This window comes from Pleurodeles waltl, chromosome 6, assembly GCF_031143425.1.
Source record: "Pleurodeles waltl isolate 20211129_DDA chromosome 6, aPleWal1.hap1.20221129, whole genome shotgun sequence".
NCBI lineage: Eukaryota > Metazoa > Chordata > Amphibia > Caudata > Salamandridae > Pleurodeles > Pleurodeles waltl.
Window position 1 is genome coordinate 1,666,458,899 of NC_090445.1, and position 23,384 is coordinate 1,666,482,282.

The 23,384-nt window shown below is 44.5% G+C and overlaps 1 protein-coding gene across 2 annotated transcripts in view; it reads left to right on the forward strand.

The window, feature by feature from the left end:
* CAMSAP1 (calmodulin regulated spectrin associated protein 1) overlaps nt 1-23,384 on the forward strand; it is a 342,698-nt gene that overhangs the window by 110,332 nt on the left and 208,982 nt on the right. For both annotated transcript variants that reach the window (XM_069241639.1, XM_069241640.1), the window contains exon 4: nt 8,751-8,912. In XM_069241639.1, coding sequence (XP_069097740.1) covers nt 8,751-8,912 — 162 coding nt within the window. The remainder of the gene's footprint in view (nt 1-8,750; nt 8,913-23,384) is intronic.

Consider the following 23,384-nt stretch of genomic DNA (forward strand, 5'->3'; position numbering starts at 1 on the left):
TCTAGATTGCGGAGGAGACGTCATACGAATCCCTTTCATGACCTTACAGACAAGAGGGTGTTCCTCTACTGATTTGCCTTCTACCTGGGAGTGACCTGCAGCAATAGCTGACCTAAAATTATTCACGGTACGATAAGCAAGACCTGAACTGGCAAGCTCTGCTAGAAAGTTCACAATCATGTCAACATCCGACCCCATGGGATTGATACTGCGTCTATCACATCAACTGGCTCATCTACGCCAGGCTGAAGCATACCATTTATGCGTATTTGTAGACCAGGCTTGTTTAATGAAATCTGCAGCTTTTTGCGACATGCCTGCGGAATTCCATCTTGCCCTGAAACCATCCAGACCAGCCAAAGTTGGTTCGACAGAACCAAGGGATGTTGACGACCCTCCGGACTCCTCAGCAGATTCCAGCGAGGCAGAATGAGAAGATGGAGAGAGCAAGCTAATTGCAGGGCTACCGGGAACCAAGGCTGAGCCCTCCAAAGGGGGTTAGAAGCACAATCTCTACTTTGTCTTCTCACTTGTGCTAACACCCTGGGAATCATCACAAATGGTGGGAAGGCATATCCCTGAAATTGTCTCCAATCCTGGAGAAAGGCATCTGTCGCCAGAGCCTTCGGATCTAGATGCCAGCTGAAGAATCTCGGAATCTGGAAATTGAGACACGAGGAAAAAAGGTCTATGTCGCAAGGACCCCGTTCCAGAATGATCTGGTGAAAAGAGCCTGATTCAGTCTCCAATTGCTGGCGTCCCTCAAATATCTGGAGTTCCAGTCCACAATTGCGTTCTGAGCCCTCAGGAGATACACTGCCATGACACTCAGACGATGAAGAAGGCAATAATGCCAAAATTCTTTTGCTATCTCCGCCAATATTTTGGACTGAGTTCCTCAACAGGATGCAACAATCTCCTTTGACGGGAGAGAAACTCTTTATGGCAAAGGAACCCGCTAACAGTTCCAGACAATTGATATGAAGATTCATCTCGGTCTGAGACCAGCGACCACCCGTCATAATCGGACCACAACGAGCTCCCCAGCCCCACTGACTGCCATCTGATTCTGTCACTACGTCTGGGAGAGAACCAAATATGGCTCTGCCGTTCCAGGCCTCCGTATGGTTCAACCACCAAAGGATTTCTGAACGAACCTCCTCGGTTAAGGGAACCTGCTCCGAGTAGGAAAGACCCTTGTGAAGATGTTGCATTTTCAAGCTTTGAAGAGCCCGGTAATGCAGGGGAGCTGGAAAAATGGCTTGAATTGAGGAGGACAGAAGTCTTACTATCCTGGCAATGGCTCTCAATGACACTGTCTGATTTTCCAACGCTGACCTCAACTCCCGTTTGATATTGCGAATCTTGGGAGAGGGAAGAATGAGTTGGGCTCGCATTTAGTCTATTTGAAAACCCAGGAAATCTATCAACTGAGGATTCAACAATGACTTCTGCACATTGATGATAAATCCCAGATCCTGCAACAGCTGAATAGTCCACGACAAATGACTCTGGAGAGTTTGAGGGCCCTGAGCCATCAGCAAAATGTCGTTGAGATAAATTATCAAGCGTACCCCTTTGGCACGAAGAGGCTCCACAACTGGTCTCAATAGCTTCATGAAGCACCAAGGGGCGGACAACAGGCCGAATGGGAGAGCTTTGAATTCTAGACAATGACCCCTCCACAGAAACTGTAGGAACAGTCTGTGAGGGGCAAAAATTGGAATTGAAAGGTAAGCGTCCTTCAGATCCAGAGGCACCATCCAATCTCCTTCCCACAAAATGTCCCTTAACATGCGAATCCCTTCCATTTTGAAGCGTCTGTATAAAATCCATCCATTGAACTCTTTGAGATTTAGAACAAGGTGGTGACTGCCTCCTTTCTTGTCTACAAGAAAAATAGGGCTGATGAAACCCCTTGGATGAGGGGAAGAAAATTCCACAGCACCTTTGTCCAGCAGAGATTGGACTTCTTGATCTATAATGGACAGATCTGCTAGGGAAAAATACATTTGAGTGGGAGGCTGAATATGCTTCGGAGTACTGAAAAATTCCAGCCTGAAACCATTCACCATTTGGAGAACCCAAGGATCTCCGGAAATCAGTTTCCAATTGTGAAGTAAAGAACTGACACTGCCCCCAAAGTTTATTGAGGAGAGGGAATAACACTCACCAGAATATCCTGTGTGCTGGATTGCGCCTTGTTGTCCCCGCCTGGGACCTCTGTGGAATCTGGCGCGCGCACCCCGAGACCAGGTGGGGTAGAAGGTGGCCTCTGAAGGATCTCCATACCACCCTCCTCTGCCTCTGGGATAGTAAACTGGAGGGCCTGTGAAGGCTCCTCGGCCGGGCATACGCCCTCCGTAACGACCTTCCCTGAGAAAAAGGGCGCACTTAAAAATCTTTTTGAGGTACATTTCTGCTTTGTTGAGGGAAGAGTAGGTAGAGCAAAACTTTGAAAGTTCCTTAACGAAAGGTGAACCAAATACCATGCCATCGGCTGCGGGCCTGCTTCTGAAGTAGCTAGATCATTGAGTTTCGGATCAATCCGCATCAAAAAGGTACATCTGCGCTCGGTAGAGATCACACAGTTAGTATTTCCAAGTTGGCACATAGCTCTCTGTGCCCATCCAATAAGGATATCAGTATCCACCGCCAGGCCAGAAGCCTTGGCATGGAAGGCTAACTCCAGAATCTTAGTGAGTGGGCCAGACATATCCAAAATCTTATCTTGATATCTGCACTTGATAGCGGCTCTGCTGTTTGACATGTGCTTGTCGATTAACAGGCCCAAATCTCACCACAAGCCCTTATGGTCTCATATTCATAAGGGCACATCTGAACCCTATGCTCCTCTGTGCTTTTCCTCCTCTTGAGAGGATCTGCCTTCCACCAGAAGTACTTCTGGACAACCCATAGCTGGACCTGTTCGTCTCTTTGAAAAATACTCCATGTCAGCAGTTCTGCACTCTCTAGCATCTGCTGAGGGGACACCTTTGCGTTCAGGTGGAGCGCTACTGATTCTCTACACATTTTTACGCCATACTGCTCTAGATTCTGTGGCTTCTGAGAAAAAGTTGCCAAAACCAAGGCCAAGTCAGTCATTCTTATAGCCCCAGATTGGCTGAGAATGGTGTAGTACGCAGACCAGATTGATTGTTTTTTTTTGGGGGGGGGAAGGGGGAGGGGGAGAATCTGGGAGTTCTAGCAACAGGTGCCAAGCTAGTATTTTGGCTAGATTCTTATATTCAGTACTTAAAATCTAAAGTAGGTCATATTTAATGGTCTTTATGGTGTTTCAGCATCATAGAAATAATGGGTTTGTTAAAAGAGGAAGAGAGAGTACCTAATTCAAAGGCTTGATCATAGAGCATAGCCGATGTAGATGCCAATTGTCTGGAAAAAGTGAGCATTGCTTGGCCAGAAGCCCATCCGATCCTGCCATTTTATCATGAAGGTCCCGTAGTACTACACTCATATCAGCTCTGAGGTTGAGATAGCTGATGTGGGACAACTAAATCATCTACTACAGCATCAGAGACTGCCGGTGATTGGATGTTCTATAGTAAACAAAAAAGGAATTGTTGATGTCAGACTGAATGGTGGCCATGACTCCAGAAGGAAAACTTATATGGAGATGATTGGTCCTTGAGAATTAGCAAAATCGGCCTTTTGTTATGTGTTTTTACCAAGGAGGAGCAGTAGTCATGACATCTAAGAATTTCTAATTTGTCAGTTGGTGGATCTTGTAATGCATATGTCTGTAACGTTATTTGTGTGAGTAGGAATAAGCTGCTTCAGGTCAAGCATAGATGATTTGAGCTGCAAAATGTCTTTGTTTAGGTTCTGTCTGCCCCTACTGTAGTCTTTAATCATAAGCTCCTAACGACCACTTTAAACGTTCCCCACTCAACTAATGGGAAGGAAGAGGGCCTGTTCTTTTTTGGGGAATATTGTCTATATGATTCTCTACTGTTTGGCGGAACACCGAATCCTCTAACATACTGCATAATTGCCATGTCGGAGTGGGGGTTAACATCCTACCCAAGGTCAGGCCCATGTACAGGGGATTGTGGTCAGAAAAGGCTTTTAAATAATATGAATTAGTCGAGACATGAGTATGAAGCTGTGATGTGCAAAAAAACCTATCCAACTGGAAAATGAAGATTATTTATGATGGTGCGTCGTATGTGTCACTCAATTCCCAAACATCGGACCGTTGCTGGAAATCTTTGGCGTTATGCACTGCTGGGCGCCTGGTGGAGATGGGACACCAAACTGGCAAAAAGGAATCTAAAATACAAATAAAATCTCCCCTGATACTCCAAGGGACATTGACTCAGTCTGAAAGATAAGGTGATAAACTGTTCTAGAAAGCAAAATCCGTGTCAATAGCTTCAGAAAAGCTTTGAAACTATCTCCTAAATTTATTATGGGCATTCCGTCCATCTCAGATATTAAAAGCAAGCTGGTAATATTGCATATTATATTTTATGCTGTGGTTTTATTTATTTGTATTTCTCTTTATGCTGCTTGTAATTGCATACATTCTTCCTGTGATGCTTTCTTATTATTTCATGTTCTTCTATTTATGCTGTTGCTTGCTCTTTTACTTTGTTTGGTTTTTGAAGCTTTGTTTTGTGGTATTTGTGGTTCGCGTATTACAACTGTCAAGAAGACTGCGCTCTGCCTCCCTTGCACTTGCCCATACTCCCCTCATGTACCAAAGCAGAAGTGAAGGATGCTCCTTTTCTCATATCGCAGCAAAAGCCTTCAATGGCCTCCCCAAGCACCTCTGGAACATCACCTCACATCCGGGATTCCGAATGGCCCTCAAGACCTGGCTGTTCGAAGAAGCCTCGGAAAACCTGCAAGCGCATGGATACCCTGTTGAGTGATTAGCCGCTCTTTATAAATCCTGATTGATTGACATGTAACTAAATAAACAAAACAAAAACATTGTGGCTTTTTCCGGAGCACATGTACTTTTATGGCAGGTTGATTAAGCCCTGTGCTGTTTCCTTGACATTGAACAATCTAGAGGTTACCTGTAATGCCTTCATTAGCTTGGCAGTTTCCCCAAATGCTGTCTTTCCTAATACCCGTGGAGTGACTTCATGTATGGGTGCGGTTTGAAAGGCTCAGTTGCATGTAATTAGAGGAACAAATGCAAGCGAGGTTTAATGAACCCATCTGTAAAAGCTTTGGCAGCGATACCTGGAGCACGAAAAACATAGGGTTCCAAAATTGTCTGGAACTGTGAGTCAGTTGACTGGACCTTACAAATTCTCTGCCTTTTGGAGCAGTGGCATCATGCTCGGGTGTTAACTTACATTATAGTGCCAATGCCACACATTGATGAAGTGGGACACGTGGCTACAGCTATCTCTGGATTTTGAGCAAACAGATTTTAGTTCCAAGCATGAGACTGTGCAGGTTGCTGCTTAAAGCACACGCCTTATCCCCATATCACAAGAAAGGTCTGTGGTAGGATACCTTGATGGAGATTTTCACACAGTGGAACACCCATGCATGGCAGTGTTCACAACTAAGCAACCCACAAGTGCAGCTGACAATGATTGATATGAAAAGTAGTAAAAACATATTCTGCCAAAAAATGGTAGAATTACAGAAATTGAAGAAGCCCTTTTTGTTTTGTAGTGTACAATCAATACATCCTTTGTTTTTTCAGTAATGCTCATTAAAGTGAGGGGATAAAAATGTGCAGAATTGTTTTTAAGTATCCATATGGAGCTGTGAAGCTGGACTGATCTTTCATGAAGATGTCTGCATTATTGTAAGTACATCTGGTACCAATGACAGAGGAGTATACTTCTGTGGTGAAAGTGTGGTCATGGTTATTAGATTTGCCAATCAATTCAAGGGGAACTGTGCTTGAAGTCATGGAGGACTGTGCTTGAAGGCAATATCTGAAGCATGTTGTGCATCCTTTACTCGCTCAATAAAAACAGTGATGGAGCTGACCCGAGTTAAGGAAAACGCTCCATCTGTGAAAGAGTGTCCAGAGGCCGAAGCTGGATGTCTGACCATCTGGATATGTAGCCATCAGATGCATTAGATGGGCATCTCCAGGATAGTTCGCAAACTGACATTGTCCAAAGTAAAAGAAAAATACCCTTGACATGGAACAGGTTACAGGAGACATTTCTTGCCTCACTCATCCTGGCTGGATCCCTAAGGGTTGAAGATCTTTCACTTTAAGCGTGTGATGTGCATGGGAGAGGGTGCTGCCAGAGGCGACTGCAAATTAATTTATCCATTTTCTGTACGTTCTGGCGTTCATGAATGCCAAGCCTTTAACAGGATTGGTACATTCAAATTTGCTCAGTGGCACCGGTTGGTGAAAGTTTCTGAAGTAAGGATTTTCGTATTCCATAATGGTCGCAGAAGGTTTTTTGAAAGCGTTGTTTCCTCCTGCCAGTTGCTTGATTAAATTTAGCATTTGAGTGCCCCTAAATGTCATGGACCACTTAGGGGAGAGGATGTGGCATAACGGCCTGAGTCACTGACCTCGGAGCTTGGGGGGAACCAGGTTCGAGTCTTGGCGTCTGCTCAACATCTAGAATTTCTGGACTAATCACTTAATCTTCCTGTACCTACAATTCAGCGTCTTGAGACCCTCAAGGATGATTTGCCACGCTTTAAAAACCCACAGCTTATTTATTTATTACCTAGTGTTTCGGCTTTGGATGTTGGGGAAACCAGGTCCAGCCCAGAGCTGATGTCACCCTAACTTAGAAAAGGACAAAATTCAAGCCATAGGTTTTATTCCAAGACGTTAAATCACATCCCTTTACTAAAGAAAATGAAGTTATATATGTAATATTCCGTCAAGCCAAAGATATGCATTTATTACCCCAGCTAAACCTGCTTTGGAAATATTTTGAATGAATCATAACTCAGATTTAAGAATTTTAATCTGGTTCAGCCTGTTCCCAAAAAATGCCACACCTGTGCTCTAAGTGGATTAATCTGGCATGAGACCTGGTGTTAAATCTCCACTTTCTGCACACCTCTCTGCAACACTTGTTGACATTAAAAATGCTTATGTACCTGTAGTTCACTATTAAAAGTTTTGTTGTGGCCTTAAAGAAATTATGAAAATAGTGCCACGAAAAGAATTCTGCCCGACGCTCCACAGATAAGTCTAATAAATCTCAATGGGAAAAGAAATACTCAATCCAGCAGCTTGGAGACTATACCAAGCCTGCTTCTCTTCTTACACTCACCCCTCTTCATTGCACCCTTCAGTGGTTATTTTTGAAAACTGTCTTGCAAACCTTGCCAATGTGCTCAACTCACTGAAAGTCACTGAGTGGCAAGATGTCTTTCACTCATCCATGATCAAAGCCCTCTCATCACGCTCACCCTTGTCATTGTCTTCCTTACTGAAGGCATAGTCGGAGACGTTTTTGAGGCAGACCACATCTTTACTCTCCTAAAGGCCACACTAATGCCTAGTGGCGGATGACTACACCAGTCACGAGCAATCACTAACCTATCCATCATCAAGATAATCAAAAACATAGTCTACGCTCAATTCCGATATCACTTTAAACGCCAGCCATGTACTGCATTACCACCAACTGGTTTCAGATATTTCTGCTGATCCTCCAAGTTGACCATCCAAGCCTCAGTCACACCCCAAAGGCTTGAATAAGTCCTACATTGGGTCTCTTGCTGCCTTTCCAATTGGCAGTAGTTCATTCACATGGGCTGCTCCAGGTCCTAAAAGCACTCTATCACCTGTAGAATCCCCCAAAGGTCCCTCATGCTGCCTGTCCTCTTTAACGTCTACATGGAGCCCCTCAGAACTCTGCTTACGAAATGGAAGCATAACAATCCATCAATACGTTAATGATGCACAGCTGTACACAAAAGTCTCCTACATTCTAGATATCCTATGCCCCAAGCAGAAATCCTGCATCTCTTGCAGACATGCTGTTCTCTGAAACGTCACTTAAACAACACTGAATTTCTGTTTCTCTTCAACAACAAAAAGCTAGGTCAAACCTGTCTCATCGACATAGTCTAATTCATACCCTGACTTTAAGTCAGACCCAAGCCACTATGATTCATCCGTAGTACCGATCTCATCCTCTAGAATCGAGAAAACCAAGATGGCTTGATACCAATTCTACTAAAAGTGAAACTAATCCTCCCAGAAAGTTAATTGAGAGCTGCTCAAGCCCCCCTACTCTGTACTTTTCTCAGACTCACCATTCTTCCCAATCCCGACCCCCCTCCCCTTAACAGTGTCCTGCATAATGCAGCGTGCCTTAAGGTGCTTCAAGAAACATGCTTTTATTAAGCTCTGCACATTCACAGCTAGGGCATCTTCACACCGGAGATGAAAAGTGCAGTAAATTAGACGAGGGAACAGGGCCTTTTCCATATTTGCACCCATTGATAGTAGGACAACATCCGATGTTAGTAAAGAAAATCAAAGAGTAAATTATGACATTGATCTTTGCCGTGGTGCTTATTTGTGTTTTTATATAGTCTTCCCCGATGCCTTTTTAAACTTTTATTTTTATCCATTTTGGATTTATTTTCTTGGAGATAAATGGAATGTTTTGCGTTCTTTTGCACCCTTCGGTACTTTCGATTGAAATAAATATTTGATAAGGCATGAAATGTTAAGTACATCATAAATACTAATGCTAAAATTATTCTTAATGCACATGTTGCTTGCATAAGTAAGAACTGTTTTCGTATTTGCTCCACAGAGTGCTCACATGTCAATGATTGATGCATTAATGATGGCCTACACTGTTGAAATGATAAGCATTGAAAAGGTCGTTGCCAGTGTCAAACGCTTTTCTACGTTCAGTGCATCAAAGGAGCTACCCTACGATCTGGAGGATGCTATGGTTTTCTGGATTAATAAGGTAACATTGTGCCTGCAGGTCAATAATTTGGGCTGTCTGTTGCATTAAATTGTTGTGAATGTATTAAACATTTTTCTTAAGAGTGGTAAAGGAGATATGGTTTCTTAAATGTCTTATGTTCGTTTGAAAGCAACAACCTAAATTGCATGTTCCCACTGAATAATCATCGGTGTGTATATCCTCACCAGAAAATAAACTTTACTAATTACCACTGCCTCATTTGTGGCTCTGTCCACTCATTGCTTTGACACTTTACAAATGTTTGGTTGGGCAATAAGTGCTTCTTCACCTATGTAGTAGTTATAAGTCATAATGTATCTGCCAGCCAGAGAGCCTTCACGTCTGCCGGTGCACTGCAGAGTTTTGTGACTGTAGTAGCAGCGTCCACCATGTTAGGTAGAGCTGCAAATGTGGAAATGGTAACTGCAGTGAAGTAGTTCCATGCCATCCTTTGACTAAGGAGAAGGGAGACTTCACCTCCATGTCTGCACTGTGCAGCAATGTCACATTTCTATGATGGTAGTACTGGCACATTAGGAGGACTAGTGATAGATAGCATTTAGGGTCCCGATTTGCAAAAGGAGATAGTGGATGGATTTTTGTGACTGCTCAGCCACCCTGCCCTTAAGAGATGGGAGGAGCAGGCAGTGTAAGCCTAGCCCAAACCTCCTTCCTACTTGTGGGTGTGATTTGACCCTAAAATGACAGCCTGTTACTGCATGCCCGGTAGCGGTCTCCAGCTCGGCCTCATCTTTGTGCAGTGTACTCAGCACCCACAGGCTCCATTTGAAAACTTTTCATGCTAGAGCCTATGACTCTTTCTGAACACGATAGAATGGTGGTATGAGTGCTGTGATCATGAGGCAGACGCAGGTGCCAGTGTCACCACCACCACCACCTCATGTTGCAGAAGCCACCATCTTATATGTTAGGCATTCTGTTGCTCAACACATCTGCCTTCAACTCCTTTAGTGCCATTACCAAAAGACATCATGGAAAACAACAGGCTGGAGGTTCTGCTGTGAGGGAAATCATTACCTAAGCTGGACGTTGCCCTGTCTCTTTTCCATGAACATCCCAATTTAATTGAATTCCCTTTTCAAAGCTGCTGCTGCAACTTCGATGCTCTTTGATTGTGCATAGTGATGGGTACTTCTAAACTTATATTCCTCACTTTGTGAATTTTCCTCAGGTGTCAGACTTGATCCAGAATATTTCAGACTAGTTTGCCCTCACCGACAGGTGGCAAAGTGGTCTCTCTGCTGATTTTCTTCCACTCAGTGATGAGCGAGCCACATATTATATGGGCCAGCCATGAGCTGACAGCAGCATCTTTCTTTCAATGCCATCAGATTCTGATCCAAAGGTTCACCTTGATCTACTACCAGGGTTTAACGGAAAATGGAAGGGTTTATACAGTCTAAGGGACTGTTACAAACAGATGTTTGTGAAGGACTTTCAGGAAGTCTGTGGTTTTTGGGGGTGAGATCACGACTCCAGGGACGGTGGCGACTGCATCCAGATGAACCCGAAGGGGCTGTGAGGCCAAACTCTGTGGCCAAAGACAAGAAGAGTTGTTGCTGTGAATGTTTGAAGTTGAAAGGAAGGACCCATTCCTGCGACATATAGTAGTCCAGGTACAAGTCTTTGGCAAAATCAAAGAAAGAGCACAAGAAGTCAAAGCTGGAATCAGACCCCCCACAACCACTCTTAATCTCAAGAAGAGGCCATCAACATAATTTCTGGTCTCACTCCTGATCCCAGAAGAGCTGATTCGGAATTTGATACCATTACACCTTGAATTCACAGATCTGTGGCAAGTAGAGGCCTTCAAGGACACTATACTGCCTACATTTGGCACTTCAGGGCCCCTGATCTGCTGAGGCATGGTCTAACGTCTGCCAGTGGGTTAGCCCTATGAGCTGTCTGTGGCGAATGGACCAGCAGCGGTTTGACCACTGGCTGTGGTGCAGGCATCGCTTCCTGTGCGTCCCCATGTACCAGTTCTACTTGCATTGGTGCAAGGTGAAGATGTACAGCCTATGCTGCTGTCTGATTCCTAATTGAATCCACTCCAACTTCAAAAGAAGATGCACACAGTGCAGATTGGCCACTGCACAACACTTCAGACTCTGATACCTCACCCTTATCACAGGATAAGGCGCTGACAATGAACAATCTTTTCAGTATATACACGGACTATGATGACCGGGACAACAATGGTCCTCAAAATGATGAGGAAAATTGGTATGAAGAACTTTAGGAATGCCAGTGGCTGGACGTATCACCAGATAGTAGGCTTCAGTTTCCTCACCCTCTCAAGCCAGGTCGTGTAACAGATAAAAAATACCTCCTTCGCTGTTATGCAAAATGTTGCAGACGTTCTGGACTTAAAACTACCAACCTTAGACATTCAGAATAATGTACTGACTGAATTATTGTAACTTGGTCAGGCTCCCACAGAGCCACTTTTCTAATTTATTGAGACCCTTAAAGACTTGTTTGAGCATTTGGGTAAAGCCTTGTTCACATCTGCCTGTTAACATACAAGTTGCTCGTTGGTGTTCGCTCTGCACCTGGTGACCTTGGCTTTCTTTCTAGGAGAATCTGCTGCTACAGGCTTCCACCAGGAAAACAAATCTAAATGGATTCCAGACTACTTCGTTTTACCATTAATCAAAAATAATTTGAACATTTGGATCTGTGAATGCCAGCTGTCTCCTAAGTTGCAATTCTCATGCCCTCTGGGACTCTGGCACAAGTTTTACTGGCTGTTCTGGATAACTTTTGGCTATTCAGGACAGAAAATTAAAAAAAAATTGTCATTTGCTCTAGACTGAACACAACCAACTGTTAAGGACACAAAATGGGTACCAGTGTATCTCTTTGACAAGCCTGGATGAGTTCTGCAGGTTCATTTGGAGATCTTTAGGCTTCCTTAATGGGAATGCCATTTGACAGCTCACCTTTTTGGCGACAGAGCGGACTTGGCCCTGGAATGATTCAAGGAGAACAGAACCACAGGGTGTTCCTTGGGCTTTTATGCTCCCATAAAACATATCATTTTCTCCTTCTTCATGGCTACTGTGGAGGCTTTCCATTTCCTTAGCTCCAGGCTCCTATTCCAGTCCAGCAGGTCTTTCTGCCCTTTCTGGCAGAGACCATGGTTTTCAGTCGACGAAGACAGCATGGACAACATGCAGCTCAGTCCCCTTCCCCCCAGCAGCCGCTGCTACAAAACCGCTTTAGTGTGGTTTGTTAGCACACAACCACTCTTTCAAAGACAGGATCTCATTTTCTCAAAGGATTGCAGGCCATAACTACAGACAGATGGGTACTCCAAATTGTCCATTGGGGCTCCTCCCATCCATTCCTTTCTGCCTCACTGAACCTTTCATCGACTTTAGGGCAGCTATCAGAGAACCATATCACTGTGCTACAGCAATAATTGCAGGCCCCTTTGGTCAGAGGGGCTGTAGAGAGGACTCTGGCCTGAGAAGTATGAATGAGGTGTAACTCCTACTACTTTGTTGTGCTGAAGAAGGGCAAAGTCCTTCTTCCTGTTTTAGATCTTTGCCCTCTCAGCGCCTTCTTGCAGAAAGAAACATTCAGGGTGCTCATGATAGTCCAGGTTCTGTCTGTCCTGAACTGTCGTAGTTTGACTCTTGTTCTAGGCAAGACTGCTGGTGTAAGGATGACAGTACTTATGTTTGTAGGTGACTAGGCAAATCCTAAAACAAGTCGCAACTGTCGTCCCAACCCTCCTGGCTCACAAGCAGTACCTCGCCAAAAACCCAAACAATATAAAGGTGATTTTTGGCAGCCTTTACACATGGACTCAAGAGTGCAGCATCTCAGGGAGGTCGTTTAAACAGAGATTACACCTTTCTCACATGAACAACATGTCTCAGTCAAACACAGGCAATGAAAGAGATGCATTAAGGTTTCAATAGGTTTTATTAAGAAGACTACAATCTACTGTAAATTGCATGGGCTGCAATGGTTAGGATAATGAACAATACAAGAAACAGAATTGTAAGAATGAGTCATGAATAAAAAGACCCCTGCCAACTTGCAATAACAATTAACATGAAATAGATGTGAAATAGGCCCTACTATCCCAGCATGATGAACCTAATCTCTAACCTAAAGAGAGCTAGGCGTGTTAAACCTAATGTGCCAGTACCATGTTCATGAGAAGAGTTCCCCAACCCTCGTTACCTTGGAATGAGGTCTCTAGGTCAGACTCCGTGGGGACATAGACTGGGTCAGCATCAAGGTGACGTGTAGCATAGATAGCGTTGATGACATCTGGTAGGAATCCCTCTAATTATCTTGTACGTGTGAGATGTATTTATACAGATCTGGTAGGACCCCTGACACAGGTATGTTCCCAAACAATAGATAAGAATGTATGCTTGGGGCATTAGTTATATAAAAAAATTCCCTGCAAAGGTACATTATGTTACTGTTGCACGTAAGTGGGAAAGTACATGATGTGAAAACCTACATATCTTATTTATCTTTGACGCTGATAGTGACGCCTTTACAGAGTGGCACTGAAAAAGTGAAACTAAAACATCTTCCTAACTATAAACATGACAGCCATCTTTGGAAGAAATAATTTAATGAATGTGCTAAATCAGAGCAAGGTTAAAAGTCATTAGGTGACAGGGGCACAGGCCTGCTAGCCAAAGGGTTAGCTAAACTCCTGATTCCCATTAAAACTAAATAGGAACTACTACAGAACACTAAAGATGGGATTGTGGAGTTGGGCCTGCAGGATGCGTAATTTAATATCCCCATCTTGCAGCCCCATACAACACTACCTGCTGTTCACAGTGGGCCAGGAGTATTTTCATTTTGGAGTACTCCCCTTTTTCCTCACCAGTGCCCTCAGTGATGGTGCTGATCACAGCATGCCTTCAGGAGGTCGAGCTACCTGTCATACCCTACTGTGATGACCTTCTGCTGAAGGTGGACTCTAGCACTGCAGTGACCTACAGATGATGCCACACCTGACATCATTAAGGATTACTGTCAATGTGTTCGTCACACTTAACTTCGTAGACACTCCTGTTCACCTGAGCCTTTCTGGATTTGATATGGTTTTGTGCCTTTCCTCTGGAGTGGGTAGTCCAGGACATTCAAGTTATGATCCCAGTATTTTGTCTTCTGTCATGGATCTACGTTTTGATGACTCTTATGAGTTGTTGGCCTCCTGCATCCTGCTAGACAAACACACCATATTAATTGGTAAAAGAGGAGTGTGAGGTTAAATCATTAAAAAAATACTTATGCAAAACACATTTTGTTTGCATGACATCCAGTGTCATCAGCATAGCTCTAATAGACTTTTCCCCACACATCTAAGTATAACCTGTTTCTGGACTTCATTTTTTTTTTTTTTAATGTCAATCTGCAAGATGTTTCATTTTTTTTCTGTGTTTTGATGAATAACGGAACAATGTACACCAATATAATATGTTTTCTGTAACATGATTTAATATTTGATAAATACATGCAACTACATATTCTTAGATGTGTGTGGAATAGTCTATTTAAGCTATGCTTGCAACATTGTTTGCATGAAATCCAAATTAATTGTGCTTTGCATGAGTGGTGTTTTAAATGATTTAAACTCACGCTCCCCTGTTGTTTATTGATATGATTGTCCCAAGGGCGGTGAGGGCTGTATGGCAACCGCCTCTTCTTTTGGCGGTAGACAAACACAGTAGGCAGAACCTGCATGCTCTCCAGTGGAACTTCAAATCCTAGTCGGAACAACTTTAGAGGAATCTTTTCGATTGTTTCGGCTGAGAATTCAAACGATCTGCAGGTGTGCCTACTGGACTGCCACGAGGTCAGAGACAGACCCAACTCCTTCCCACACATAGATGACCGTGGTCATTGATGGAACACTTCTGGTTGAGGAGATGGAAAGTCAGAGGCCTCTGTTCCCTAGTGGAGACTTAACTCCAAATCAATTTTCTGGTGTTCAGAGGGATACTTAGGCCTCCCTACACATCATCCAAGGAAGGCTGGTGCAGGTGTTCATGGATAACACACTGCCATGTTTTACTGTAGCTATCAGGGCAGGGTAGGATCTTGGAGCCTATTTCAGGATACTCTGTGCCACTGGAGGTGGCTGGATCGGCAAGGAATTTCTCTTTTGGTGAACTATCTGGCAGGATCTTTGAATGCCAGCGGTGGACGAACTCAGCCACAAGTGCGTAGTTTATCATGAGTGGAAGTTGCACCCAGGACTGTGCAGGGTGGATGTCTTCCAGCAATGGGGAGAAACCTGGCTTGATCTTTTCACTGCTGCTGAGAAGAGCAATTTTGGTCATTTTGTGCCTTGGAGTTTCTAAATTGGCTCTCTTGTGAAGATGCCTCTGGTCCAGAGTAGAGCACAGCATTCCTGTCTTCCTGCCACTGTCGCTCCTGCCCTCAGTTCTGAAGTAGCTTAGGAACGGCCAGGCCCAAGTCATCATAGTGGATTCGGATTGGGCCAGGGAAGTTTCCCTGCACAGTTTTATCTCCGTGCTTGGAGATTGAGCTGCAATATTTTTACCTTCTTCAAACTACCACTCTAGGATGTTGATATTAGCCGCAAGGTGGCTCTCGACAACATCAGCCTACTCTCGTTGCTGGGCCAGATTTGTGGATTGGTGTGGCACTGTAGAAGTTAACCCAATACAGGCACAATGATATGAAGTTTTGGTGTTTCTTCTCACCCTAGCCCAGCAAGGACTTGTTTTGGACACTGCTGAGAGCTACTTATCGACTCTTTTGAAGGGAGGGTCACTGGTCGAACAGCCAAGTCTTAAGGTTCTTTCTGAAGACCAGTAGGTCTTTGGTTTTGCGAAGGTTGGTGGGGAGGGAGTTCCAGGTTTTGGGGGCGAGTTAGGAGAAAGACCTGCCTCCTGTGGTGGTGTGCTGGATGCGGGGGACTGTGGCTAGGGCGAGGTCGGCTGATCGGAGGTTGCGTGTGGGAGTGTGGAAGTTTACTCTTTCATTGAGGTAGGTTGGGCCGGTGTTGTGGAGGGATTTGTGTGCGTGGATGAGGATCTTGAATGTGATTCTCTTGTCTATGGGGAGCCAGTGTAGGGATTTGAGGTGTGGTGAGATTCGTTCGTGGCGGGGGAGGCCAAGGACGAGGCGCGTGGCTGTGTTCTGGATTCTTTGGAGTTTGCATTTGAGTTTGAGTGTGGTGCCGGCGTAGAGGGCGTTGCCGTAGTCCAGTCTGCTGCTGATGAGTGCGTGGGTGACTGTCTTTCTGGTTTCTGGGGGGGATCCATTTGAAGGATTTTTTTAGGGTGCGGAGTGTGTGGAAGCAGGAGGAGGTTAGAGCATTGATTTGCTGTGTCATGGAGAGGGAGGGGTCGAGGATGATGCTGAGGTTGCATGCGTGGGTTGCGGGGGGTGGGTGCGGGGCATAGGGCGGTGGGCCACCAGGAGTCGTCCCATGTGGTTTTGCTGGGGCCGAAGATGATGACTTCGGTTTTGTTTGAGTTGAGTTTGAGGTGGTTAGTGGTCATCCAGTTGGCGGTGTCTAGGAGAGCGACGTGTAGGTTGGTTTTGGCGGTGGTGGGGTTGCGGGTGAGGGAGAGGATGAGTTGGGTGTCATCTGCATATGAGAGGATGGTGATTCCGTGTGCTCGGATAATGTTGGCTAGGGGGATCATGTAGATGTTGAAGAGTGTGGGGCTGAGGGAGGACCCTTGGGGGACTCCGCAGGTGATCTTGGTAGTGTTGGAGTGGAAGGGCGGAAGGCGGACTCTCTGGGTTCGGTCGGTGAGGAAGGAGGTGAGCCAGTCTAAGGCTTTGTGGCGGATTCCTATGTTGTGGAGGCGTGTGCGGATTGTGTGGTGGCAGACGGTGTCAAAAGCTGCGGAGAGGTCTAGGAGGATGAGTGCGACAGTCTCGCCTTTGTCGACTTTGGTCCTGATGTCGTCCGTGCATGCGATGAGGGTGGTTTCTGTGCTGTGGTTCTTGCGGAACCCAGATTGTGAGGGGTCAAGGGTGTTGGTTGCTTCGAGGAAGTGGGATAGGCGAGTGACTAATTTCTCTACAACCTTGGCGGGGAAAGGGAGGAGGGAGATGGGGCGGTAGTTGGAGAGGATCTCCGGGTCGGGTTTTTTTTTTTTTTTTAGGAGAACAGTAATTTCCGCATGCTTCCAGGGGTCTGGGAAGGTGGCGGAGTCGAAAGAGGAGTTGATTATGTTGTAGAGTATAAGGGCGATCGCATGCTCATTCCACCAAGACCAAAGCTGCTTCCATTGCGTTGGTGTGCAAAGGGCCTGTCCTGGACATTTATCAGGAGGCTATGTGGCTGTGTGTCAAATGTACACAAGCACTGCTGTCTCAAAAGTAGGGTCCAGTTGAAGATCAGTTCTTTGTAGGTTTTCCCAGAGTAAAGAAGGGCAGTGCAGTGCAGAAATGAACCTTCCCTAAATTGGTGGTTCTCTGCGTAAAGATCTACTAAGCACTGGTCTGGAAGCAGCTGAAGCAGCCACCAGAAAGCTTGGGGGCTCATTCTACCAGGGCTAAAGCTGCTTCCACTGTGTTTGTACAAAATATGCGGTCAATGTATTCTTCGGAACCTGGGGAAATAGATAATTAAATATACACAGTGGCCCTGCTGGAGGAATTATAAGCCTAGACGTCTTTGGCTTAACCTATACAAAAAATAACAGTTGGATTTACTCACTGAACAGTTTTGTAAATGATAAGAAAAACACATTGCATTGTGAAACAAGTGTTCCATCTAAAATGGAGCAGTGAAAAGTGAATGGTGACAAATGTGAATAAAGGTGTACTAGTGACATATAAAATCATATATATAGAGAAACCAGGGACTGATTGAAATACAATTTAACAAAATGACTCCAATTAAGAATACACTGTGTAAACTATATCTGTTACTATCAGGCCAATTTGTTGATGTTTGAACCATAGCAAAACAATTTTGAAATGGGACATTAATAGGACATAAATGTGGTAGCAACCTAAAGGAAAAAGATGGGACCACAGTCATTACCATTTCCCTAAATACAATGTGTTATTTTTTAAACATTTTTATTGGAAGTCATACCATCAGTGTAGCAACGGACATACATGACCTCCCCTTGAAGTGTGGTCTAGTTCATCTACTCTGCAATTGTGGTGGCTTTAAAACCAGTTCCCTGATATTTGTCCTTCAGATCCTTTCCCAAAGTGTCCCAAGGATCAGCATTTCTTTAGCTATTTATATTGATTCTTTGCTATACCAATGGTACAGTGACTTCCATTTTCATTTAAAAATAAAGAATGGGCAACTTTTGCTTACCTAAGGACCATCAGTCCAAAGGGCGTTAGGCCTGTGAAGTATTCCATAAAGAACATGAAGAACTGAGGTGGCTGCACTACTCCATGATGCAGCCCAAGCAAGATTTCCTTAAGAACCAAACTATATTGATTGACAAGGAGATCCTTGAAGTAATGGGGGAGGCCCAGGGACAACAGGGGTCCAACATCAAGGAAACAGCATATGTGGACTTGGAAACTGAAGGGGTGCTGAAAGATACAGAAAGAAACAGACCACACCGGAAAAATATTTGCTAATAGTGCTACGGAGTCCCAGTGGGTTCAAGCGAAGGTTTTGCGTTTGGAGACACTGAAACAGTCTTTAAAGGGTAGTTGAAGGAAACACTATAATGAAGGCTTCAGTGGGTCAAAATGACATAGGTGAAAAGAGAAAGAGTTGAAGGGGAAGGACTGTTTGTCCCTTAAAAGAAAGGCCACAGCGACAACCAATAGACACTTGACATCAACAGATAAAAACTTGAATATGCCAACTTTAATTCATCAGAAAAAAGCAGTTTGATTCCTAAGAGCTTCAGAAGACACTTGATCGTTGGTCAGAAGAGAGTGGTCATGTATAGAGCTGCCAGCATCCCCTGAACTGAACCACACGAAATTGAGTTTTATGTCAAAGATGAGCAGTACGAACAGCGTATCTTAGAAATATCACACGTAGGAAATATAAACACTCTACTTAAGACCCAGTATATTAGCAGCAATGCACCCATAGACTTCATTATAATCTTGACAACAAGGAAAGGGGTCAATTCTACAAAGTCCACAGGATCCACCACCAGGCAAAGAAAGTAAAAAATAGAGATGGGGAGAAAGATGGACAGCACAGCACATTTCATTCGAGGTAGAGCCAATGGAAGAGGCCAGACCACCAAAAGAAACAGCTGCAGCCAACTGACTCAAAGGTTGTGAGGTATCCTCAGGGAGTGCAGAGAAATTGGTACTCAACATCATAAAACACAGCTACTCCATATCCTGATGAACAGCCATCAAAGGAATGACCAATTCATAGGGATAAAGTCTGCACCAAGATTGTTTACCAAATGTCTTGCAGTAATGTCAGGTCACTGGATAAGTTGGAATACATATTTACCCCTACCCGGACAATTGGCTGGTAAAGGCAATCTCACAAGATCAGTGCCAAGATAGTGTAAAACACTCATTCGCAATAATCTATGGGGTGGGATTCTTGCTGCATATAGAGAAATCCTCATCATTTCATAAGGAGGAGAAAGTATTCTTAGAAACTGAGTTAAATACTGTGATGGCAAATGCAGACATGATACAGAAGAGCCATGGCATTGAGATAACACGTTTATCTCACCTAGAATGATCAGTCTTTGATACCGAGATCAGTAATGAAATTATATGATGACTTAATGTATTCCAGTAAAATTGTTTACTGAACTCCTCATACGATCCATTTAAAAACGGCTGCAGAGTCAATGGTCACTATCAGCGGGGAACTGGAAGGATCTAGTGGTTACAGCGAAGGTGCTGAAACTAAATAAAAATAATGGTCCACAGCAGAGTAAATCATTAGGAAGATCATTCAGAAAACCATCTCCATCAGTGACAATTACCACAGACACATCTCACACAGGGTAGGATACACCAATGGAGTGCTTAAAGATCAGTGTATAGCGAAGCCCCAAAGTGACGTGCAGCACATAAATATGTTAGAACTCAAGACTGTCTTGTTGGCCTTAGAGGCCATTCACTAATTGATCATGGGGAAAGTAGCACAGATTCATATGACACAACAACAATGCCCTACCTGAACAAACCGGTTGACCCAGTTATGTGTACTACCCAGCCAAACACAGGATATATGGAGATGGACGATTGAAAGAATATCATCACTGGGAGCTACATACCTGCTAGACTAGCCAAATATCAAGGCAGACGAACTAAGCAGACAAAAAGTCACCTCACACGAATTGGAACTAGATCAGGGAGTGTACAAAGTGTTCCAAGAATTGGGACACCACACACATCACTAACAGAAATGTCAAGGATTAGCATCTAGGTACCCACACCACGTATCTCAAGGGAATGTGCTGTTGATAGATTGAGCAGGGATATTTGCCTATCCTTTTCTCTTCGGTACCACTGGTGCCACTAGAGGTAAACAAGTGCGAATGGACAAATATGATACCAACTGTCTCGGAGATGGCTAGATGAGCCTGGTTCGCAGATGTAGTAAAAATGGAAGAAAGAAAGACATGGAAATTCTAGTATTTCCGAATTTGATTACAGTATGGAGGGAGGGAGCAGATATGTCAGCCTGAAAGAACCATTTTGAGCCCAACTGCATACCTCCTGAGGACTTAGAATTCCATTATGAAGGCTTACTAGAAAAGATGTATGTAGGTTCTAATGAAAGCTAAGAAACTAGCTATGGGCAAATACTGCAGCCAATTGGATGTCAACTAGTGCAGGAGAGGAAATCCCAACACATAATCTAAGCGGGGAAACCACAATGGTACATGAGATGCAAAGCAAGCATATGCATCCATTAAAGCGGTGCAAGCATCGCACCAGGAGCACTTCAGGGAAAAACCTGTTTGCCACAACTGTGCTAAAAAGAGTCGTTCAATGAGAAAAGAGAATTGAGACACCAGGGTTTGCGCCTACACCTCCGTGAAACAATAACATTGTGCTAAAACAATTATTGAAGGATCAACTAAGTTCCTCTAAATTAAAACAACATTTCCGATTGCCATTAGATTATTATGCAAGGTAAGTAGATTACAAGTGCTCACAGTCCAAGAACCATATCTGCAGAGAAAACAAAGCCTCCAACATTGGAGGTGATAGTCCCACCCTTCTAGTGGTCAACCTATCAAGAGAAGAGGGAAAAAACAGCAAATAGTGAACATTTCCGACCAACCACTGATTGCTGTATATTGCACAGTATGTGTATCCAGATAATTATTCTAGCGCAAAGCTATTGTTACAGGTAAATTATCTTTTCCTGCCTGTTCTTTTCCTAATCTATTGCCCGGATGCACCCCAAGCGAAAATTCACACCCCCTGCACAAAGTATGACAGATGGCACTGTCTGCCAGACTGAAAGTGAGGTGAATTAGCCATGTTACCCAGTATTGGATCTTTCATAAAATCACATGCTTGAATCATCCCCATTGTCGAAGTGGGAGTCCCACGGTACATAAAAAGCAATAATTAACAAATACATTTGTTTTCTATAGGCTATAATGGCAACACCGGTCACTCATATAGCCTATCCAAGTCCTTTTGTGAAAAGGACCCAAACCTGGCTGCCGTCCAATCGGGGACCAGCACCCTCTAGAACACTCTCCAGAGAAGCTCCTTTCCTCAGATTTTCTACCGCACGTCGTGTGAAGGGAGTCTCCCTGAGCTCTGCTCAGTTTTCTGCTTCTTCAGAAGTATTTTTCTCTCAAGAAACCTCTAAGGATGTCAGATTCTTCTAGAAAAGGCCTTTTCCGCCCTTGCAAGACCTGTGGCAAGAAAAGGCTCCATGTGGATGATCCACATAAAGACTGTTTATACTGCCTCTACCCACAACACCAGGTGAAGGACTGCAAGATATGCAGTACTTTCTCCACAAAGATGCTCAGAGACCGTGAGGGTAGACTTCTGACATGGTTACAGGCAAAATCCTTTACTTCAGGTTAGGAGAGTGCGTCAGAAAGGCTACACAAAAGGTCCAAATCTGAGGACCTGGGCCAGGCGGAAAGATCCCAGAAAGCGGCAGAAATTGCATCATAGAGAAGGTGCAAAAGGCTTACAAGGCTCAATTTCTTCTGAGCCATCCCCTCCTCGGCAAAAGAAGGAGTCGTCCCGCCGTTCTCCTTCCTCTGAGACTTCTACCTCTAGAAAGGTGTCCATAAAAATTAAGTCGACGACGACACCACCGTCGACGACCGTGACGACCATGACGGTGTTCACATCTACTGTCTCCACCACCTCGTCGACAAGACCATCGTCGGCGACGACTACCTTGACGTCGGTGGTAAAGGCTCCTATTGCTTCTATTAAACCTCCGTCGACGAAGATTCCTGAAAAGATTGCGTCGCTGACAACGTCGACGCCTTCGTCGACGACAATATTGTCGTTGATGACATCGTCTACGAAAGCCCCGTCGACTGCAACACCACAGACGAGAGCTTCGTCGGCTGTATCACTGTCGTTGAGGACACCGTCGACGAGGCCGTCGTCGACGAGACCACTGTCGTTGACACCATCGTCGACGAGACCGTCGTTGATGGAAGGATCATCTGTTATAAAAGTGCTGATGCCAATGGTGCCTGTGAGCCAGATAGAGGCCATTCCTACCTCTTCCAGGTCTCCTGATCTTCGAGCCATGGTTAAGATCACATCTTTGCCCAGATCGGCGATCTATCCTACAGACACTTCACCAAGTAAGGTGTCAAACCTACTACCTAGCCATCTGCTGGACTGGGAGGCTTTTATGGACCTCATCCCTGAAAGCAAACAAGCAGAGGCACGGAAGATCCTCCAAGAAGGTGAGCGTACGTCTGAAGAGATAATTGACTGCGCTCTAGATATAGCCTCCACTGGTTTTCGTCAGCTGGCTGGTGCTGCAGTATTATACCGACAGGGTTGGCTCAAGGCCACATCTTTAAGACCAGAAATGCAGTCCAGAATTTTTGACATGCCTTAGACTGAGAATCTCTCTTCGGCAAGCAGGTAGACGATGCACTGCAGGCCATCAAGACCGACACAGATACTGCTAAGTCCCTAGGTCCCTTGCAGTACCGGAAACAGCCCTTTCGAGGTGCAAGAGGAAGAGGATTTACCTCTTTTAAAAGTTCCTTTCACAGGCAGTATCAGCAGCCCCAATATAGGCCATCCTATCAGCAGCAGTATAGACAACCATCCACTGCCTCATACGCCAGACAGGGAGGAAATAGAAGACAGGGTTCCCAAAACCGGGATCAACCCAGAAAACAATGATCATCACCAGGCACCGGCTATCCTTCCCCAATATTTACAGACTCAATGAACATTTCCAATTACATCCAGGAGTGGGAAAACATAACATCAGACAAATAGGTGCTGGATATAGTGACAAGAGGTCATACCTTGGAATTCATGCAAAAACCA